Below are 23902 nucleotides of genomic sequence, written 5' to 3' on the forward strand. Positions count from 1 at the left end.
TGTCATGTCTAGTGATGTCCGATAAAACGTAAGTTAGTATCTCAAGCTCTTTTGCTCAATAATGTCTGTGATCACTTAACTGATCCATTATTTAAATGATGTTCTATTCCATTATTTAAATGAATTTCTAAATGTCTATATTAAACTCCAGCATATTTCATGACAGAATATAAATTTGATTTTCAAGTATATTTCCAAACACCACTGTTTATGGTTATTGGCAATATAGAAAAGATCCGTATGCTTAGTCTTTAAATTATTTTGTATTAACACTTTAATCAACGAAATCTACTAAACTATGCATAGAGAAATTTTTATATATTGACTTAAATAAAATTCCTATTAAATTTATTGATAAATCTTCCAATATCCTCTGCTTCGAAAGTTCCTTCGATTTAATAAAAATCAGAACATCATCCGGTTCAAGAATTTTTTATACTGAACACATTTTTTGAGAATCTTCTTGAACCAAATCTTCATATTCTTCTAAGTCAAAAGTTTTAATATAACATATATATATGCATATAATAATACCGCTCTATATAAAACAAATAAATTTTCTAAGCCCTTGGTTTGATATTCATGACTATAGTCATTACTCTTTGTACTTTTTAGAGTGAAAAATTTATTTTTATAGTAAAAAGTATCATATAAAAATTTAATATCAGAATAATAGGTTCTGTTTTATACTGAGTTCAGAAGTTATTATGAAAAAATTATATTGTTACTTCTGGCAGTAGCTCCAATTTTTCTATTCTTTCATAAGTTTTTCTTTATAGTGACTTTCGGAGTAAGCGAATTTTCATTACTACTTCTGAGAGCTTCTCTCATTATTAATTCCTTTACAAGCTTATAAAAAATTATTAATTTTTCTAGATAATCACTTTAGGAGTAAGAAAAATGACATTATTACTTTTACTATTATTAGTAAGTAAAGTATTACTTTTGTTAATATTAATATTTAATAATATTATTAATATTATTGGTAAGTAAAGAGTAGCTCTACTTGATTCACATTTATGTGACTTTGAAGTCACAGCCAATAATATAGTGTATTCAGAATATAATATTTGAATACAATTAAGGTTCTCTTTAGTTGACATCGATGTCTTTAGTTGAAGACATTTAACAATACTATCTTCCGGTTTAGAGAACTGTATACATAAATTTGAATGTTTAATTAACAGATTTGAATGTTAAATTAAAACAGTGGACTAGCTTGGGAAAACAAATTTTTATATCTGAGAGTGTCCATGTAACAGACCTATCACTGTATTACTTTTAAGTACCATATATTATGGTGTTGGGACCTATGGAACTTTCGTGACAGTTTTAATGTACGCGTCGTTTGAAAATGTTAGAGCTTATGTTTATATGTGTCTGTTATCTTGTTATTAATATTATTTTACATATAGTATGTATAAAATCATTATAGTGTAATTAATTATCTTAAAGTTATTATGCATAGAAAATTTCGAACAATTTTAAATATATAAAATTTAATTTTAATTTTGTATTAATATATGAATGTGATTAATTAATTAATTACTTTTAATATTACTTATTATAATCATTGTCACTATTTTTAACAATTTAAATATAAAATATTATACATTAAAATATTGTGATTTATTTTGTAAGTTAAATTTTCACGCTCTTAAAATGTTACTCTCAACTATTGCAATTTATAAATTAAATTTTTTTATTTAAAAATTTTTATAATCTCTGTAGGAATAAAGATAATGAAATTATTTAAAACAATACCCATTTATAAATTAAAAATAACTTTAATTTTTTGTAAATTGAAAATATGTTAAAAGTAATTCAAATATATTAGAAATGTGTTAGTTTTTATTTTAAAATTATTTAATTATTAAATTATTCCTGGTACTTGCAGTCTCAAAAAAAAAAATAATTATTTACGAATAATTAAATACAAGAATTATTTCTAAAACCACTGATGATGGGTATTTGGTAATACTCGAAATAGGTGAATGGTCAGCCAAAAATTCAATTAATTAAAATAATATAAAAAATAAAATTTTTGTTGTTGTATTTCACTACTGTTCGAAAAAACCTCATTATTAAATTATTTAAAATATTTTTGAAAAACATTCTTATTTTTAAAAATTCACAAAAGGTTTAAAAAAATGCTATTAAAATTATTAAAGTCAAATTTGATTGGAAAAGGTATACATAGTGAAAAGATATTATTATGTCTTATTATTTCATTTGATTTGAATTATTAAAAAACAAAAATTAAGTTTTTGATTAAAATTAATTTTGAAAACTTTAAAAACCATTAGAAAGGTTCCCTGAATACATGAATTAGTCCTCAAAAGCTTTTTATTAATTTTTAAAAATATCAATTAAACCACTTTATAGTTTAAAGATAAATAAATGTCAATAATTGTATATCATTAAATACAAATTAGGCATGTGTTTTTAATTAATTGAAAAAATTAATCTAATTAAAAAATATTGAAATTGGAATACAAAAATGTGCAATAAATTTTTTGAATATAAAATAGAAAACAAATTTATTGTGAATTTATTATTGGTTTTATTATGTATTACTTTTTTTTGTTATATACCTATGCATTATATTATACAGTAACCTCTGGGAATTACTGTATAAGACTTTGTGTGAAAAATTTATGTAGGCATTTCAAAATCACAATTATAAAACTGTTGAATATTTTAAAAATACAAAAAAAAAATTTTTTTCAAATTTTTGACCAATTATTTTAGCTTTTTATTTAAATGAAATTACTGATTTCACTTAATTTTGTAGAGTATTTTTAAAAAATCATTCAAAATTAAAAATGGCCGCAGTAACACCATTTATAATTAAAAAAACTTTTTTTTGAATAATATATATTCAATAAATTTGAATAATAAATATAAATTAATATTGCACATTAATTAAAATTTTAAAATTTATTTAAAGCCATTATAACCAAAAAATAAATAAATAATAATGTGTAAAAAGTATATAAAAATATTTTTGTAACGTTTTTAAAAATTTTGTAATTATATTAATTACTCGACAAAATATTTATTGCAAAATGTATTAATAAAAAAAAAGCTACTGTCACAAGATATATATATTGCCAAAAAAAAGTAATTATTCCAAAAAAAAATATTAAAAAAAGTTAATATAGATTGTAAAAGAACAATTATTGCGAAACGTGAAAATTTTATTGTAAAAAAAAATTATTGCAAAAAGAATTATTACCAAAAATAAATTATTTAAAAAAAAATTGTTACCTGAAAAATTTATTGCCAACAAAATAATAATACAAAAAAAAAATAATTGCAGAAAAAAAATTAAATTATTGCAAAAAAACTTATTAACAAAAAGATAATATTTTTAATAATTAAGATAATAAAATTTTTTGCCAAAGATAATATTAGTATGAAATTTTTAATCCAAAAAAAAAAATTATCACAAAAAATATTTTTACCAATATTATATATATTGTCGAAAAAAATTTTTAAAAAAAAATCCTATATCCTTATAATCCATATTTTCGCTTATATAATTAACATTAGCAGCAAAGGTGTGTTAAGAATTCTGTGTGTGTGTGTTTCGGTGTGTGTGTGTGTTTCTGAGCAACTGTGGGTAATTTTGCTAATAATTTTAAATTTAAAAATTCTTTTATTTTTTTTTCATTATTTATGTATGTATATATATATATATATATATAATTTGAAATTTCTTTTCCATCGTAAAAAAAATGATATTAATGCTATTTTCTTATTGAAATTTTTTCAGTTATTTCCTTTTTGGTTTTTGAAATGAAATAATGATGAAATGCATTAATTAAATTTATATTAATTAATTCTTATATATCTGAAATCATATGTCTATATGGATTTGTTTTCTTGGGATGTCTGTGTGTATATGTGTGTATGCATGTGTGTGTGTGTAGTGCATGGGCGTGTCTGTTTTGATTTTTATATAAGTGTGTATTTATTCGTTAATCATTTCTATTTCGGTTATTGTTGTTATATAATAACTTATTGCTGTTGTTTTTGTTGTTAATTTTACTTAATTATATTTTTATTAAATTTTGTATAAATATATCTTAAAATTAAAATTTTATACTTTTCTGCTAAAATGAATTTTTTTTAAACTTTGTTCATCCTGTCCACCACTTAACGACTTTTGAATTTCGTCTGTAATTATTTTTTATTTTATAATATTTATTTTTTATTTAATGTTTGTTGTTTTTGTGTTTTTTTATATGCAAATTTTAACAATCAAAGAAATAACTGAGAATAATTTTCTTGTTTTTTGTTGTTTGTTTTTTGTTTCTTGTTTTTTGTTTATAATAATAAATGTTTATTAATAATTTTTATTATTTCTGAATTTTTACTACGTCCCTTTTTCCATGCTGCTTTCACATAATTTCCCAAATTGTTTCGTACATTCCGTCAACAACTATTGATGGTCCTTTGTTGTTGTAATGTTGTTTGTTGTTGTGGTCTCAGACGCATGCGGCACATCAATTGCGGCTGTGGTCTCAACAAAGTTCTCTTGGTGTTATGTCAGATCCTGCGGTGAATCTATTGAGAAGAGTTCTTTATATAATGCCGGGAACACGACTTCAGGATGTTGCTGCTTAAATTTACTCAGTGCTTCCATGTGCATTATTGAAATATCGCTAAATTAAAAATAAAAATAATATATTATTATATATAATTAATTTTAAAAGAAATTCTATATTAATCAAATACCGGAAATTGGGTATATTATTTAACAACGTATCCAAAACTGTAACGTCTCCCTTTAAGGGCGCATGATTAGCTTCAAGCTCTTGCCGTATGGCATTCATGCTCAAATTAAAAAGCCTCTGGATTTCTGTATTTCCACGCACTCCATTTCGTTCTATAGTAAATTTAAATCATTAATATACACTAAATTTAAAATTAAATAATACATAAATTATTAATAATAACAACAAATGATAACTTAATTGTTATTACAATATAATATATATTATAAGTGAGAGTACCTGGCCAGAGCAGTACTAAGCTTTGATATAGTGCCAGCTCTGTTTCAGTCAATTTAAGTTCAGCTATAGACTTAGCCGTTTGAAATATACGCGACACAAGACGCATTTCTTCCGAGTCTGATGTGTAAAATGCCTCCTGTGGCAACATCACATCGCCATAGAGCACAGCATTCTGTGAGAGATCGAGCAATCTAGACATTCTTACGATTGCCAACTCAAATGAGCCAGTTTTTAAAAGTAAAATCTAAACAAAATAAATAATTATTATTTGTTTATATATTTATTATAGGTATGTAATGGAGTCAGACTTCCATAACTCGAAGTACCATTTTGCAAAGAAAAGGTTCGACTTATGAGAATTTCGAGGACTATGGAAATTTGACTGTATATGATAATTTTATAAATCAATAATAAAACAATAATAAAAAATTATAAATATATAATATTTTACCTGATCATCCTGACTTAGACGCATGAAACCAGGTATCAGCTTTGCAAATTCGATTATATTTTGTATCATTTGGGTTAATTTTTCTGCGCAGTCTAGCCAAAGCTCCTCTTGATTAAGATTCTTATAAAAAAGTATTCTTGAAATATCCTAAAAAATAAATAATAAACAGTTGTTAATAAATTTGAATGGTGTAAATATATATATATATCTATATAGCGTATTTCTCGAGCAATCGAATTTTTAAGTCATAAACTTTTTACATTGATTACACTAATTAGAATCCCACTCACGCCATCTTACGCCAATTAGTCTGTGCGGTAATAATAAACTGTTGGTGGTTTCTATATAAAAGTAGCGTATTAGCGTATTGATATATAACATATTAAAAGAAGTTATTTAGAATAGATGACTTTGGTAATAGTAATGATATGGCACAAAAGATCAAATAAGGTCGCGATACTCCGCTCCATTGTGATCTGGTACCCTGTTTATTTCAATTCTAATGGTAATAGCTTATGGGTTAGGCCTAATCATAGTTTATTAGCCTTTTTGCACTACGACCAGCTTGATCTAATATGTACTTATAGATGACTTTACTCAAATATATTGTCAAAAAGGCGTCATCATGTAAATGAAGTCGTGATATGCTGATAAAGTGCATAGATTAATAAATTAATAGATGCCAATGGCAGTTTGTCTATAGAAAACAAACTCACTTACACTCTAATAAAACTGCCTGCTGCAATATCACTGATAAATATGAATTAAGAAAACACTCTATGGTTTTGTTAAAAGAACAATGTTTTTATTGCACACATAAGAGATAGAAAACTAAATAATATAACGCATGGTATGGAAGGCCATAGATTATAATCTTTGTCAATTTAGCTAGCCAAACTAATCATATCAGTCTCTTTGTACATCGGCACTTCACAAAAAATTAATTACTTTCAGGAAAACAAAATAAATTTAAAATTTTAAAAGATATATTTTGTTATTTTGTAAATATATACATCATCTGATGAGAACTGTACATATATAGAGTAGCTCTATCTTATTCTTTTCTGACCCACAATTTTTGAATAAATATTACCATATATAATTAAATATAGATTTATTTCATAACATATATATTCGTAAAATATGAATATACTCTATATAACTTTGGAAACATCTTAAACATATGCGATGCGGCATAACTGAAGTTATGTAGTAAAAACTAGTTATGTGGAAATTTAAATATGGGTTAATTATATTGTAAAATTGTTTGCATTTAATATGTCAGGTATTAATAGACTACCAATTGGAATCCATAGTATTAATATATGTAATTTATGTACTGTACTGACAGTTCTAGCTTGGAATTTTAGCTAATTACACTGTAGTACATGATATATGAATGAATCATAATAGCAGTCATTAATTTTGTGGTATATTATAGTGGAATGCCTCTTTGGACATAATTAGATTTTTGCTTATACGACTTAGTGTAAAGCGGTTTCTTTTCAACAGTTTATTCTTATATAGGTTTGTTGCGGGTTCTGGATGTCAGAATATGTTTTTACATAAATTAAATTGAAAATATTATGCTTAAATGATAAAAAATTAGGAACATTTCTTAATTAGTTTATTTACTATTAAAGATAATGGATAAGGAAAACTTTAGAACACTTACCTGAGGCTTTCGAAACATATCATGCACGACTTCAAGTTTCGTATTCGTATTTGCATGTGCTTCCGCCAGTGTTTTTATGAGTACATCGTTAATGTCACCGTCAGCTAAAAATATTAGATATTCAAAATGATTGATAATTAATTTTTAAATTATATAGGTTGCATATCAAACTAACTGAAGATATGTATATAGAAGTAAAAAAATATTTATCGGAGGCCCTATGCTGTAATGGAAGAAGAGGTCAAGTCAAAAAAAAATAAGCTTTTTCGAAATCAAATCGAATACTTCTACTTTTTGAATATTGTGCTAGTTTAACTTTATTATTATGTTGAGGATAGTTGATTCAGTGGATCTGAGTACTTTTACTCTCTATTAACAGCGAGGTTTCTTCAAAACCCCTCTTTGCGCCTTGACTAGATTATTGTTTATCACTTCATCAGACTAAGCAATAATTGACCTGAGATCTGTTTATCTCCCCGAGGAGCCTGTAACCATTCTGAGATTTGATAACGCAGTATTGGTAAGTCTGTCAGATTTCGCAAATAATTTCAGGGCTCCATCCTTTATGTATTTTTTTATGGGATCCATTATTTCTTAAAGATTATAATTAAAATGGAATGTCTTAAGAATTTTTCATTGCTATTATTATTATATTAAAAATATTGCGACACACATAGGCCTGCGATCTGTTATGGTTCCATTTAGGACTATACTAAGCCTATTTTAGCAAATCATTAGGTTTAAATGGGAACTCTTATAAGTTTTATAAAGTTGTTTTATAAAGTTGAAATCTTCTAAGGAATTATTACTAAGAACTGCTCGATATGGAGATGATTACATGTTTTCGGTCGCTTTTTTATAACCTTACATAGAAAGCTTTTACAGAAATCTTTAGTGTGGATATTCAATATTTTCTTTCTATTCTCCATTTAACAATAACCTACTATGCTAATCGTAACCAGAATGACACTTTTATTTGTTAAATTCAGGTTTAATATGATCTATTTTCGGTAGATTTGTCTCGCCTGCCAGTTATTCCCTGCCTTAAAAATTGTTTTTATTATGTCTAATGATACATTCAAAAACGGAAACAAAAATATATGTATTATGTTTCACGTTGGAGTACTACCATATCTGGGCAGTTCATCAAATCCATAATTTCTGATTAGAAATGCTTTACCTAGAGCACCAACCTGGTGAAAGTTGTTTGCTTTATTTATTAAATTGATAGACGACAGTTAAAACGATATTCCTTTAGAGTTTATCTTCATAATTATGAGTAATTGGTGTAGTTTAATTTCCAAAGCAAATAAAGACATCACCATATAACAGTGTATTTAATTTTATTATCGTGGCTAACTTAAATCTAGTTTTTATCTAGTTTTATGATCCCATGAAGAGTTTACGAGAATATATTAATACCATTTCTTTTCTAATCATAAGTTGAAAGTATAAACAATAACCGATTTTATCTTACTATATATATTAAAAATCACACTATGACAATGTTAATTATAGATATGCCATTAGATATCTTTTCATTGAAATTCAATGAACCAGAGCATTCATTTATGGTAATAGAGGTTGCTTCCTACATTATGCATCTATTTACTCTCGATGCACTTAATCCACGAATCGACGCACTTAACCTTTTTAGGTGTAGATTTTTCTATTTGTTTGGATTATATATACATGATCAAGTAATAAATACATTTCATTCTCTCCCTATTTCAATCATTAGTTGGCTAGTATATTATAATGTATCTTTGAAAAATTTGATTTATTTAATATAATATTTTAGTTCACATTTCACATCCGTATGTAAAAACTGGATCAAACAGAGGCTTTCCCATTTGGGTTTTTTGTTGGACGTGACGTGATTAGACCAGCATTACTTCTTAAATCTATTATTTAAACATCCAAATAATACAATTCATTATGTAAGCACCAAATATTTTAAAACTTCATGACTTATACTTAAACTATGGATATCTTTATAATTTTAATTATATACTCAGATATACAATACATATGTTAGAAGTTTCGGAACTGTTAAAATATTAAATTAAAAAAATTAAGAAATTAGAAATAAGATAGAAATAACTTATTAATAAATATCGAAGAAGAGTCAATATTTTTTAAATACAGTTAAATAGTCTACAATAAATATATAGCTAATAAAAATCTATTATAAATTTACCATGACTAATAAATTCGGGATCCATCATTGTACTGCGGGGCTCATATGTTGTACTATCAACATAATCGGCTGATATATCGTACGGCATTGTTTGTTGAGGAGTTACTGATGCTGAATAACCGTATGGGCTTCCATAACTAACTTCGTTGCTGGAGTAACCATAACTATAAAATAATATTTGAATTATTTTTAATTATAGGTTTGGATGCTTGAGAGATCCATTGCACTATCAACATACCTGTTATAACTGTGATGCAATTGATCACTACTAGACGGCGTTTGTGTATCGAAAACAGAACTATCTGGAGCTGCGTCACTCTGCGCTCTCATCTGTGCTCGGTGAAACCTGACCTCATCTTCAACTTTTTCTCTTTGTTTTTTCGACATTCTGCCAAATTTAACAGCTGAAAATTATATTAAATATTTTTTGATTAATAAAAAATTCATTAAATTATAATGAAATGTGTATATATATTTTAAGATATTATTTTTAATGTCTATATTTGCTTTGATTAAAATTTATATAAACAATAAATATTTGTTTATTGCTTCTCAATATTTTATTCAAGATTTATTTAATATTTTTTGTATCAGGGTTTATGCAAACATATATTAAAAAAATTTAGAACCTGATACTCCCAGTCACATACATAAGTGTCTGACTTTGCTTCGCGATAGATAAAAGATATTCGGTTCAGTATTATTGAACGGGAATATATTAGGGAGCCCGTTACCAAAAAATATTTTTTGGTTTGGAAATATTGAAAAAAGTACAAGAATTCCTTAAGTCAACTAATTCTTAAAATTTCATATTGACTGCAGCTGTATAGCGAGGAATTCGCTAAGAAAGGATGTCATACCACAAAATATTTTTTGTTGAAGTTTCTTTGCAGTTCACTGTATTATTTATAGTAAAATTTAGCAACAGTTTAACTTATATACAGGTCTATTTAGATATATTGAAAGAAGTTTCTTTTTATTGTTATTTTCAGGGACAATACTCGAAACAGCGTTACATGGTCAGCCAAATTTCAATAAAATTAAATAAATTTTTGTGTTTGTCATTTCTTTCTTTGCTATTCGAAAAACTCTCTAAAATATTTTCAAGAACCTTATATAACTAAATTTTTTGCTCAAAAATTAGAAGTGAATCTTCTATCATTCCTTTTTGTGTAGTTAATACATTTTTCTAGTGTTTCTAAAGTTTCATTAATAAAAATTTTGTGGTTAATATTAGTATTATAATATTGTATAAAAATATATCGAAATTGTGTTGTTTTGATTATCTCAACATAGATTATATTGATAAGGTGAGGATTTATACATGTATAACCTAGTCACCCTTGCTCACGTCACGGCTTAATATATATTTATCGACTTTGCAGAAAGGGAAAAGTGCTCTCGAAAAAAATGCTCTGGAAATGAGACTAAATTTACTGGATATGATTGGATTTGATATATTATATTGGAAACTGATACTAACTGCACATAGCTTACACAGTTATTGTGTATTTCGAATAGAACATTATGCATATTCCAGCAAATATATTGTAACCACTGAATGGCCAAAAATTCAGTTTGTGACTTGACAGCCATGAGCTAGCCACACCGTATATCAATGAATTGGATATTGTCAAACGGTTTTTTATAATACAATCACTAGAGAATACTATTAATGTAACAATAAAGTAATTGTTAAAGTTAAGTCTATTTAATAACTATATATTGTGATCATACACCATTCTATGGATGAGTTGTACTTATTAACACAAAATATTAAAAAAACCCGTGGTTTCCAAAAAGTCATCCTAATATAGTGCGGTAAGTCTAAAAAAATGTTATTTATCCTTTAGAATTTTAGTTTTATTATATATCAAATCATATACAATATGTTTTTATATATTCTCCATATTATGTACAATAAAATTTTATTCATAATTAATGACTACTTACCATCACGGCTCATTCCCAATTTTAGGCACTTTTGCAGTCTACAGTATTGACACCGATTTCGATTAACACGATCGACAACACATTGTTTATTCCGAGGACACTGATAATTAACTACAGAACTTTGTGAGCGACGAAAAAACCCTTTGCATCCTTCACATGTTATGACGCCATAATGTACACCAGACGATTTGTCGCCACAGACTTTGCATGGAATTATTTCGATTTGAGCTAAAAACAGATAAAAAAAGATATGAAAATTATTAATTAAGTAAATTAAATTCTGCAAAATTAAAAAATTTTTTATAATAATGATAATGATATGAAAAACCGTACATGAAATATTAACAGTTCTTTAATATCGACTTAAGCCGCCTTTAATTTTTGAGAATGAAGCTATGTATTGATTTGTTATAACATAATTTTTTTTATTAACGATTTATAAGATATGGACAGAAATGTTTAATATTGCAATTAGTATAAACAATAAATGAGAGGTACTAATAAGCAATTTTGATTGCAAAATTTTAATAGAGGTAATTATAACATTAATGAGTAATTAAACTGATAGCGGCGCTTCACATATCTGTTTCATTTTAAACTTTAATGGGTAAGTTTATGAAGTCAATAAATGTAATATGTAGAGTAAGATATAAACCTTAACTAAATTTTCTGGCTCAGTTCCAATTAATGAAGCATTATGGAATGAGAAGGCATAGATCACAGCACCCAAATTTTTGGTGAAATACACAGAAGGTATTTTACCTTCTCTGTGCTATTGGAGATAAATGCAGAGAAAATGTTATACAAGTTATGATATAGTTCGGACGCTGTGTTTTGTGAAGACATGGATCGTATTATTTTATCAAATCATCAGTAAAGAATTATTGTATCGCTATTCTTATATGTATCTTCTTACTAGATTAGGTAAGGTTGGAGTTGCGGCGTTGTACGCAAAGCTACAATAATAATAACATGAAATGCATGAATAATTGTTAAAATAGACATACTACAAAAATTATGGTTGAATTGTGAATCTTACTATTACACTTATTTTATTGCGAAAAGAAGACTAGGAAATTATTTTTGATCTCGAGCAATATGTTCTTGCATATATGTTCTTGTATATTCTTCTTATATTATCGACTAACCTATAAGATATTTGTACTTTATTTAAGAGATAAAACTTATGCCACTTCAACCACATAATGTTCTCTCTTCTAGATAGGTATAAATAAGCCTGAATTTTGAACAAAGAAGTAATTATATCTAAAGTCATTACTCCAATTGGTGCCGACGAAATTCGTTACCAATTGGTCATTTATCGGCGCATAAATCTAAAACCTGTTTGAAGAACACTATGGTATTGAGTCCTCGTGGTACAAAAACCACGTAAATCAACTTTAAACTCTCCACTATTTACCACTATTTGAAGACTAATATTTCCAAATCATACTTTTAGAATCCTTATCTGCTTATTATGAAGGCTACATAAAATGAAGGCTGTCTAAATTGCGGACATTTCAGTCTTTAAGTACTTTTCAAATTAAGGTTTTAGCTTACATACTGCTATGTTTCATTTGCCAATGTACTCAATTCAATTTTTGATCCATCATTTTTGACCCAAAGTTTGACAACAACTACAGAAGCATATCAGAGATATCTAGGATAATATCTATTTTTACGTGGCACTGAACCATAGGTCGGACCATCTTTACGTGGCACATCCAATGCATGCCTGCCGATTCTCGAAGAAAGGACACCAGAACATGTCTATGTCCAGGCCTGGTCAAAATAGGCTTTGTTTTCTAAAGGCCCCACACTCAGCGATATCTCCAGTATTGACATAGGCCAATACTCTCGCGTTAATAAATGCTTCTGCCTGGCTCTAGTTTGAACTTCTTCTACCTATTATTATGAGGAATACTGGATTCAAAATGGCTTTCTTAGCTAATTGAGAAGAATTCATACCTTCATCCACTTCAACTAACTATCTAACTTGACAACAACTTTTGTGTTATATCAATTAATGAGTTTTATGAGGGATAAATAAATCTTCTGCTCCGTTGGCTATGAATCTCCAATTTCTTCAACCTATAAGTGTTTTTTAACTTAACTTGGGATACATTTGAAATTATTTTGAAAAAGAAAATCTTTTGGAATTCCCAAGATTGTAGTCCTCACATAATAAATTCTTAACAATTTAATTATTTGAGCTACTGTATGAATTAAGAACAAGCATAATTCATTCACACCTTCACTTAACCCCACAAATCAATTTCAGAGCTTTTGGGTACCACATCAACATTGGCATTTCGGTGCGAACATTTATCGCTGAGGTCAATGGCCAACTTTACATTTCGAATATATAAAATTAGACAATTCGGTTTGAGTTAGATATGTAAAAATAAATATTCGTATCTTAATAACGAATAAGTCAAGTGATATTTAGCACTACGCTAATTGAGAACTCATAATTTCTTAAATGAAACATGCATAAATACAAGTGCGTGTCAGTATGGACTTGTGTGTTTCACATAAATTCGAAATGCCTCTGCGTCTTTGCGTCTTGCGTCTTTGCGCCTTGCGTCTTTGCGACTCTGTAAAAAGTATCTACGATGCGTCTTGTATTTACATAAATGTAAGAGGCATTTTATTTTATTTTATTTTATTTTTTTTTCTTATTGTGTTCTAACAAAACCATTTGCAGAATAAAAAAGAAACTAAATAATAAAAAAAAAGAAACAAATATCTAACAAAAATTTATTTTATATACCCGCACTGCGTGTTGGTATATAATGCGTGGAAGAAGTATATAAATCTAATCACTTCTGGTCATTCTTGCGGTCAATAACTTCTGTTCGTTTTATGTACGCAATAACCTACGAAATTCTTATATATAAAAGCAAATCAGTAAGTAATGAAATAACAGTAATCCTTGTAGGGTTGCCAAGGACAAAAAAAAACTAATGTTAATTATTTACTGAGTCACTAATAATTCAGCCTTTGAGGATCTGAATATGAGTGAATGTACAGTAAATAATTACTACAAATTAAAGCTAAGGTTCAACGACCGCCATTTCGTTATTGGCGTAATGTTTTGCATGACTAATATGGACTATATACCTTATTTGATATATGTATACAAATAAATAAATATATTTAATAATACAATACAGTGAATATATTTCACATATTATGTATAATTTTCAGAAACTTAATTTAATAATTTGAAGTAACATCAATAATATTTTTAACAACAAAAAAATTAGTCGAATGGAAGTTTAAATTGACTGCACAAGTCTAATAGATAACACTTTATCATTCAACGTCGAAGAACATTTCTTTAGAAGGCATAGAGGCATATAGGCTCGTCTCTGTGAAAATACCAGAACACTGATGATAAGTATTTATACACGAATTATAAGCACAATACACGAAACAGTTGTATGAATAGCCCAAAAATTCAATTACTTAAATAGAAAAAAATTTTTGCTGTAATTTACTACTGTTCGATAAACCCCTCTATATTGAACAAAATAGTTAATGTCAGAACTGACCTTCAAAATTAATTTAATATTGAAATCATGATGGAATGCAAAAATACATGCTTTTATAATGCCAGGATATTTTTATTACTATCTATAATAGAAATAGCTTCAATAATTATATATTTAGTAAACTGTGTTCTTTTAATGCATTTATAATAATAACAACCTATTGAGGTTTGGTCTCAATGTATCAATCATTCGAGTACATAAAAAGCAGTTCATTACTATAATGATAGAGTAATTGTAAAAGTACCAGACCTCATGATCGAAACATATACTATCTTTATGTGAGCCTGTTTTCATTATTATTCGAAGAGACTATCGTATACAATAATCTATAAGATCTATAGTACTATACTTGGAGAGAAACACTTAAGCTAACACGGGTTAATTTAGACCTCTGATAAATCTAAAAATATTTTAAATATTAGGTATTTTAGATATTAGGTATATTATATATTAAAGATTCATAACATAATAGGGCTCCATTATTACAATATGTAGATAATGGATTAAAAACTGGCGTTCACAGCATACTTTTCATTTCGCTTATTTCAAATAGACTAATGTCCGTCCGGGCATTTACGGGATCATGCTTTCCCCATCGTCCTATAGTATTAAGAAGGTTTTTATTATCACATGTAATCTCTTTTCAATATTATATATCAATTCGAGTACACTTTTAAATAGTCTACCATCTTATAATTCAATAGTGATATGAATAAATATAGAAATTTAACTTGGTTCCAATCATCTCCATCTATTACCGTGACATTCGTGCCCCCGGTTACATAGTTTACTACTAGTCCACTTCCAGCGCTTACAGAATAACTCAGCCGCCTTTACCTACTCCCCTTTACCTATTACCCATATACCTTTTCCACGCCCATGCTTTTTGGCTTACATAAACCTAAACCACTAGGTAGGTATCAAGCCTCCTGCTCATATCCCTCTTCTCTGATTAATAGAATGGAATTTTAATGCGGTGGAGATCTTCTCCTTTCATTTGTAAGTGGTGGTTTCAGTGATTTAAAGTTTCGCACTTTGTCTGTCTATTTTTTCCACCTACAGCAAAAAAATATATGAAGCTATTTTTGGATACTTGAAGGGAGTGGCATTTATATTACAAATTCCCAATACTTTCTGGATAGAATGTATAGATAAAAAATGCCTATTATATATTTTTTACTTTTTTTTTATTTCTGAGTTAACATTATAATTAATTTTGAAGTTAATTAAGAATAACGAACTGAACTAAATAAATTAATAATTTACTTAAAATTAGATAAAGAGGTTTTTTCGAACAGTAGTGAACTACAACAACAAAAATTAATTTTATATTATTTTAATTAATTGAATTTTTGGCTGGCCATACAGCTGTTTCGAGTATTACCAAATACCCATCATTAGTGGTCTTGGAAATAATTCTTGTATTTAATTATTCGTAAATAATTATTTTTTTTTTTTGAGACTGCAAGTACCAGGAATCGAATTTGAAATTAGATGTGTAATTTTTTGGATTGGACTGGAAAGCTAATAGCTTTTGAAATCCACAGTACTCTTCAAATATTCAAATTTGATTACATTTTGGTATCCCAATAGACTTTTCCTTACTTTTTCCTAACTATTCTACAAAAATATATATAAAGAAATTTATGATTTTCTGTCTTACTTAGACTTTTAAACGTACTGTCTTAGACCACGAAACCCAAAAGTACATTATTACAAAAAAGACTTTTTTTAAATATTAGCATATGTCAATATATATAATACTTTACGAATTATTTGAATTGATTAAATTAATACATAAAAAAATATTTAATATATTTGAATATTAATATATTTTAATAGTCGTAGAATAATGTAAAAATAAAAAATCCATATCCAAAAAAAAATCTTATCGGCTTGGCCAAATGCTCGTAAATAAATTATGATTTATTTTAAGCACTAATCGATTCTTGTTGACTTTTTCGTTGGGTGTATCTCCAACGTTCGCAGCCGAATTTAGTAAAATTCGTTTCGTTGTGTTAATGTGACAGATGACGAGTGAGTGAGTGTACAAAAAGTGTCAATGAACTTTCTTCGAAATCATAACATCACATATTTTCAATGTGGAAATATTTGTACGTGAAAGATTTCACATGAACGAACGAGTAACATACGAGTTGTGGGCCCACAAGACCATAAAATAACAGAACGTTATACTCTCTTAGAATTGTTTTCTTCAGCGAAGACACACACACACACACACATACTCGCACATTGTGCGAAACGCTTTTTATATATTATTTCTCTTAAAAGCGCTTTTTCTCTTACGTGATGACGTATCGCGTAAAATGTGAGGGTTGATGTCTTTTTATATTTTTTTTTTCGTTGCTTTAATTTATGTTGACATAATTTTCGTACGAGGGAAGAATATTCATACACTGACATAAATATTTCAGCATTCCGTTATAAATGCACTTAAAAAAATGTGTGCATGAACGGAACGCTCTTTTTTGTACACTTTCTGATTATTGATGAGCAATTTTAACTGATATCAGCCGTAAGAAATTAGATACGCCAGAAATATAAGACGCGCTTTAAAGCCAGTATTTTATATTAACACTAAGCATGGAAAAATGTTGAGAATATTAGAAAATAATGTAAATTAATTTGATTCATAGAAAAAAATTTCTTACAATAAATTGTTAATATATTACTTTATTTATTTTTATTAAATTATTACAAGGGATTTCAAATTTGCAAAAGCGCCTACTGTACCTCGAGTGTTAACTAGATTCACGGTTGCCATATGTGGTACTTTAGTACCAAACTTGCTACTTTTTTTCCGTATGGTATGGTTCTCTCGTGCTAATTTTTAGAAAATAGTACTTTTTTGAAACGCATACTTTATTGTACATACTATTATATTATCCAATTAAATGCAACTGGGCACTATGAAACTATTATAATTTTTTATATTGAGTTAGTAAAAATATTGAGTCCGCAAAAGGAAAAAGAAAATTTTAATCGGAATGGATTTTAAGACCTTAAATAGTATTATTTTATATAAAGAACTATTTGTTATAAAAAATATATAATATATAGTGAGCAAAAGATAATCCGTTTATTGAAATAATAAAATTGTTTTGAATAAAAATACTTGTACTGTTCTATTCTTTCTGTACATTTTAAGTATTTTCTTATTAAAATACAACAGAATAAAATTTGAACTTTTTTTACAGATATGGTACCTTTTTTAATCAATTTCGGTACGGAAAAAATTTTTGAATTGGCAAGCGTCATTAGAATTTCTTTGTACTGAGTGTCAGACATTGACCTTTGACTCATCATTGCTCATTGAGAAAAAAAACATTAATTATGCTTAATATATATTTAATTAATTAATTGTAAATATACTGGTAAATACTACTTAATCCCAACAAAAGAAATGGCTTTCTTCAATCTTAATATAAATACATAGAAGCAGCCACCAAAGAAGATGTACTATAATCAGATATAATATTAATATCCACAACAACATATTCATGAATCTGCTGAAAGAAACTTATATTCAATAAAATCATTAAAAAGAAATTGTTACCTAAAAACAGTATTTTAATGCTACGTACAAGCATTTTGCAATTTATACAAAGTTTAATGGGAAAAATTAATCCTCATATTCTATTATTGTGCAATGACAGTAAAGAATACTTCTAGTTATTTGGTCTTAAGTTTAAGCACTTTTTAAAATCAATCCATTTTAGCACTAAGATATCAATAAAAGTCAATAAATTGCTCTCTACTTCTGTTCTTCAGATAAGAAGAACATCTATTTATTTTGTATATAACTTACTGTTACTCAGATACTTAGTTATTATATTACTCAATAAGTCTTTGATCATTCGCATATATGTCAAGTCCTTATCGTCAGTGGAGAATGGTAAAAACTTTAAAGCGATAAATGTAAAAATTTCATGGCATTCTGTTGATAAGTTCTAGAGAAAATCTGCTCTATAACTGACCCCAGCAATATCTGTTTATTTAAATTATCTTTTAGCCTACATGGTTCTATTAAAAATCTATTGAAATTCTCAATGCTTTTTTCGAGATTATTTGTTCTGAATTAGCTTGTAGGTCTCTACAAGGTGTGAGAGTCTAGAATAATAATTTTAAAAGTACATAAAAACATTTATATCTAAAAGGATTTATTATTATTATATAGTTTTTACATTAATGAAGATTTTTAATAATAATTTGCAATAAATTTAACAGCTTCATTAATAATACTTGAGATTAGAAACTTTTAGACCAACATTTTTTTCTTACTCATAATAAAATCACCTAGTTCAAAGGAATATAAATTGAAGTTTCATCTACGACTAGGCAGAGCTAATATTCTGCCGCCTAAGAGATAATGACACAGAATTGATAGACCCGACAGGAAATCTGCTAACAATTTCAGCTCTGTTCTATTAAAGAAAAATGTCTCTTTGTGGTTACAGGTATCAATTAGCGTTTGACATTTTCCGTAGATAATTTCAATAGAACTAAAAGTTTTTTATTTACCAAAATTATTTTTGAAACAAATTGGAGTACCATTACTTATTCTTCATTAAGCAATGAGAAGAAAACTGAAAAAAAAATAGATTTCAATACTTAATCTTTCATAAAATGTCTTCCTACTTAGTGAAATCTATAACTTTATGACTATCATTACTATTTTTTTTTTAATTTTTCCTTATATTCCCTTTATTAAACTTTATTTGTTATATATAATATTTAAGGAATCTTAAATTGAACTAGTTCAGTTAAAAAAACAGAACAGCTTTTTACCAAATATATTCCTTCTTAATAAAGATTTACATCGTAATGTTGCGTCTGCATAGTGCATATCGTATATTATATGAACTATGATTGATTTGAACAAAATTAACAAAGAACATTTTAAATGAACTAGTTCATCGAAAAAATAAAATGATAGCCGTTCATTGAATACTTCTCTGCTTAATAAGATCAATGATTTTCGACTTACAGAAAGTATCGTAATGGTATCTCATTCAATAAATTATTTAAACGAAATAAATCGTGAATCTTATGATTGAAGTAATTCAATTGAACTAGTACACGAAATGTCAATCATATCTCTACATCTCTCTTTTGCTCTGTCTTTCTCTATCTCTCACTCTTTCTCTCTCTCTCTCTCACTCTTTCTCTCTCTTTCTCACTCTTTCTTTCCCTCTCTCATTCTTTCTCTCTCTCACACTCTTTCTCTTTCTCACTCTTTCTCTCTCTCACTCTTTCTCTCTCTCTCTCTCTCTATCTCTTACGGTCACTCTTTCTCTCTCTCATTTACTCTTCCTTTCTTTCTCTCTCATTTTCTCCTACTTTTTCTCGCTCTCTCTCTCTTTTTCTCTATCACTTTCTATATTTTTCTCTACATATCTCTCCATCTCTCTATCTCTCTTCATTTCTCTCTCTCTCCATCTCTTTTTCTCTATCTCTTTCTCTCTATCTCTCTTGCCTTTTCTTTGTCTCTTTCTCTCTCTCTTTGTTTCTCTATTTCGCTCTCATTTTCTACGTCTGTATCTCTGCATTTGGTTTATTTTAGCACTCTGAGTAAGTTTTATTTACAGTAAGCAATGATATATTGAAACGCATTATGATACCAGTTCAGTTCGTTAAAACACATTAAACTTGCTTTAACGAAAGAAAGAAGTCGGTATAGATAGTGCTAATATTCTATGGTGTACTAACATTCTATTCTATTTTTCTTTAACTTTCTACTTAATTAGATATTTAACTAACTGTTAGTAAATATTTTTAGAGAAAATTTTCTATTCATTATTAAAATTTTTTTTTAATAACAAAATTTATTATTTTAATAGGTAAAATTTTTCATTCATTACATTTATTTTTAATACGGGCTCACTGTTCAAATTATTCAATTGTTTCATTAATGGAAACTTTGTTGCATTCAATTAAATTATTTATATAGACTTGTCTCTGGAAGAATCTATTAAAAAAAAAAATTAAAAATAGTTTTTGCCTAACCTAATTATACTAATAATTATAATACCTTGTACAGTTCTCTTCATGGCGCTCGGTTCAATGCACTTGCTTACGTCACTTCGCATATACATAATGCCTCATATAATCGCATATACCATATATTAAATACACAATATTTAAAATAGTTTTTAATCAATTCGTACGTGCTTTAAATGAAAATTTAGTTACAATATCAAATATACAGATTTTTTCCAGAATTATCAAAAATGCTTACGCAAACACATAATCACTCTTCGGAAAGGAACTAGAAGTTTTCTATGAAGAATTTTATTTCTGGATTTTAATATACGAAATATTAGAACTACTCAAGTTAAATACTTATTCACTTTCTTAAGTGTTGTTTTTTTTTACAGCAATTTCTTCAAACGCGCAGAGAAAATAATTAGAACACCACTGGAATATATATGGAACAGATTAAATATTCTAGAATTTATCTTAACCCAGTTTTCTGTGTAAACACAAATTAGCAATCTCAAAGTACAAAAAAAATAAAAAAAAAAACAGTTATGAGTACAGGTGCGATTATTAACAGCCTTTTTGGAAGTCTATTATTGTCTTCCTTATCGTATTTATTTTATTTGCTTAAATTAATTAAATATATGTATATGACGCTTTTGCTATTCCAAACTGGGCTTTATTTGCTTTAGAAAAACATTAAATAAAACATTTTTAAAATTGGGTCAAAGATTGTGAAAGTATTTTTTAAAAACCTTAAATACGCAATTTTTTACAAGCAAAAGAAAGACTTTATGGGCAGAAATTCGCAGAATGTTTGGTAATATAAAGATAATATGTAAATAGTAATTACTAAGACATAACTTTCAATTTTAGGACACCTGATATTTGGAATTTCCATTAGAGTCGAATAGTGGGCGCAATTCTGCATATTATCGCAAATTTAAATACAATAAATAATTTTTTTTAACAGCGATTAATCACTCTTTACAATACTTAGGGTTAAAGTACAATAAATGCGTTTAAGCGTTTATACGTTAAGTATACATTATTCCTAACGCAAAATTACTATTTAATATTTGCATTATTACGTTTATGCGTCAAAAGTATCTTTCACATTTTGGTCTCTAATCTTATACATTAAAGATATGTATATGATAACGAATGCGTTCTTGCGATCTTACGATTTTACGTTATTGGGCTTATGCGTTAAATGTAAATACTCTCTAACTTTGTACTTTGAAAATATAAATATTGTAACGAATACGTTCCTGCGATCTTACGTTTTTGCGTTATTGCGCTTATGCGTTAAATATTCCTTTCTCATTTTGCTCTCTACGTTTTTGCATTATTGCGCTTATGCGTTCAATGTTTTTTTCTCATTTTACTCTCTAAATTTGTACCTTGAAAATATGTGAATTGTAATAAAAACATAACTGTGAACTTACATTTTTGTGTTCTTGCAAACTTACGTTTTTGCGTAATTGCGCTTATGCCTTAAATGTTCCTTTCTAATTTTGCTCTCTAATTTTCTACTGTGAAGATGTGTGAATTATAATTGATGCGTTTCAGCGATCTTATGTTTTTGGATTCTTGCAATGATACGTTTTTGCGTTCGTATATTTTTGCGTTTTGCATATTGAAAAAAAATTTTCAATTTTGACAGGAACAAATCAACATATTCAAATTAAAAATATTTAATAAAAATTATTAGTTTTCTATATACATATTTTCCAAAGTTTTTTTTTTTATTAAATCCCAGTATTACGTATAAATATTTCGTTTGTGGCCTATGCTTGGACTAGGTACGCCAACGTATATATATATATATTAGAATTATAAAGTCAATTCATTAATATTCCAACTTTTTAGTTTAAAATATGGTTTGTTTTTATTAAAATTATTATTAATAATTTTTGTATAATTTTATATTTGCAAAGAACCAGTAACAATATTTATTTTGTAACATTAAAAAATTCATAATAACAGAAATAAATTTTATTTTTACTACAAATTTTATGAACCAAATGGCAGAAGTTTGATTTCCGGACAGCTATTTTGAATAACTTTTTCCACCACTTTTTCACCACCGATATATGTTATTATATGTAGATTAGTTTTCAATATATTAGGCTTAACTAGGATAAATATTTTGATATGAATAATGGTATCCATATATTTCGTAATAAATTTTAGTAAAGACAGCTATTTTGAATAACTTATACCAATAAGTAATGTGTTAACTTTTCGATATATCAAGCTTAACAATATAAAATTTTTAGATGAAGAGCACCAATAAAAATTAGATGAACTGATGCCAGATGGCGGTAACTGATACATTCGAATTTAATATAAAAAAGGCGTTCATTATTTGGCGTCATCGTGTGTAAAAAGTTTTCAACTTTAAATCTCAATATCTCAAGAAGTAAGCTATAGCATACAGCGTATTTGAAAAAATTACCCAAAACAGCTCACTGCACTAAAATAAGTTGTTAAATTGTCGTGTCTGGGAAATCTAAATTCTACAATAAAATTATAATAAAACAATTTATACTTAATATAATTTAAATTTATATTCAATTTTAAAAAAAAATGTATAATTTGGATTAGTCTGGCAATATTTCATACGTAAAAACACTATGCATAATTTAAAGTGGGTCAACAGTTGTTATTGCTCTACGTCCTTTCCGACATACAACGCATTCATTGTAACTGCTAATCATGTGTACCCATATTGAATGGTTAAACGCAAAATTTCTGATTTACATCAAAGTTCAAATTACTTGCACTAACTAGTATCTACTGTTACTATCCCAACAGCACCTCATCTGTCTACATAAACTTTTTGACTTTCATCCCATTAGCACAATGATTCCTAATTTAAGCTCAACTAAGTTTAAACTCTCTTACTCTACTTCCCCCTTCGGAAGAGGGTTAGGAAATTACAAAAGAAAGGTATGCTTATAATGCCTCACTAAAATCCAATAAGCACCATACTGTATTGTTTGGAATATCACTGATAGTGAGTGAATTTTACTAACCTAA

At 27.2% G+C, this 23902-nt stretch overlaps 1 protein-coding gene across 2 annotated transcripts in view; it reads right to left on the bottom strand.

Moving 5' to 3' along the window:
• Positions 1–4145: 4145 nt before the first annotated feature.
• LOC119683146 (probable nuclear hormone receptor HR3) overlaps positions 4146–23902 on the bottom strand; it is a 65568-nt gene continuing 45811 nt past the window's right edge. Inside the window, exons 2-9 of one of the 2 annotated variants that reach the window (XM_038096757.1) lie at positions 11301–11528; positions 9586–9751; positions 9348–9511; positions 7148–7251; positions 5473–5619; positions 5022–5265; positions 4744–4894; positions 4146–4670 (exon numbers count right to left, since the gene is read on the bottom strand). In XM_038096757.1, coding sequence (XP_037952685.1) covers positions 4550–4670; positions 4744–4894; positions 5022–5265; positions 5473–5619; positions 7148–7251; positions 9348–9511; positions 9586–9751; positions 11301–11528 — 1325 coding nt within the window. In that variant the 3' untranslated portion in view covers positions 4146–4549. The remainder of the gene's footprint in view (positions 4671–4743; positions 4895–5021; positions 5266–5472; positions 5620–7147; positions 7252–9347; positions 9512–9585; positions 9752–11300; positions 11529–23902) is intronic. The other variant, XM_038096759.1, reaches the window with a different exon arrangement.

This window comes from Teleopsis dalmanni, chromosome 2 (genome assembly GCF_002237135.1).
Source record: "Teleopsis dalmanni isolate 2A chromosome 2, ASM223713v2, whole genome shotgun sequence".
Classification (NCBI taxonomy): domain Eukaryota; kingdom Metazoa; phylum Arthropoda; class Insecta; order Diptera; family Diopsidae; genus Teleopsis; species Teleopsis dalmanni.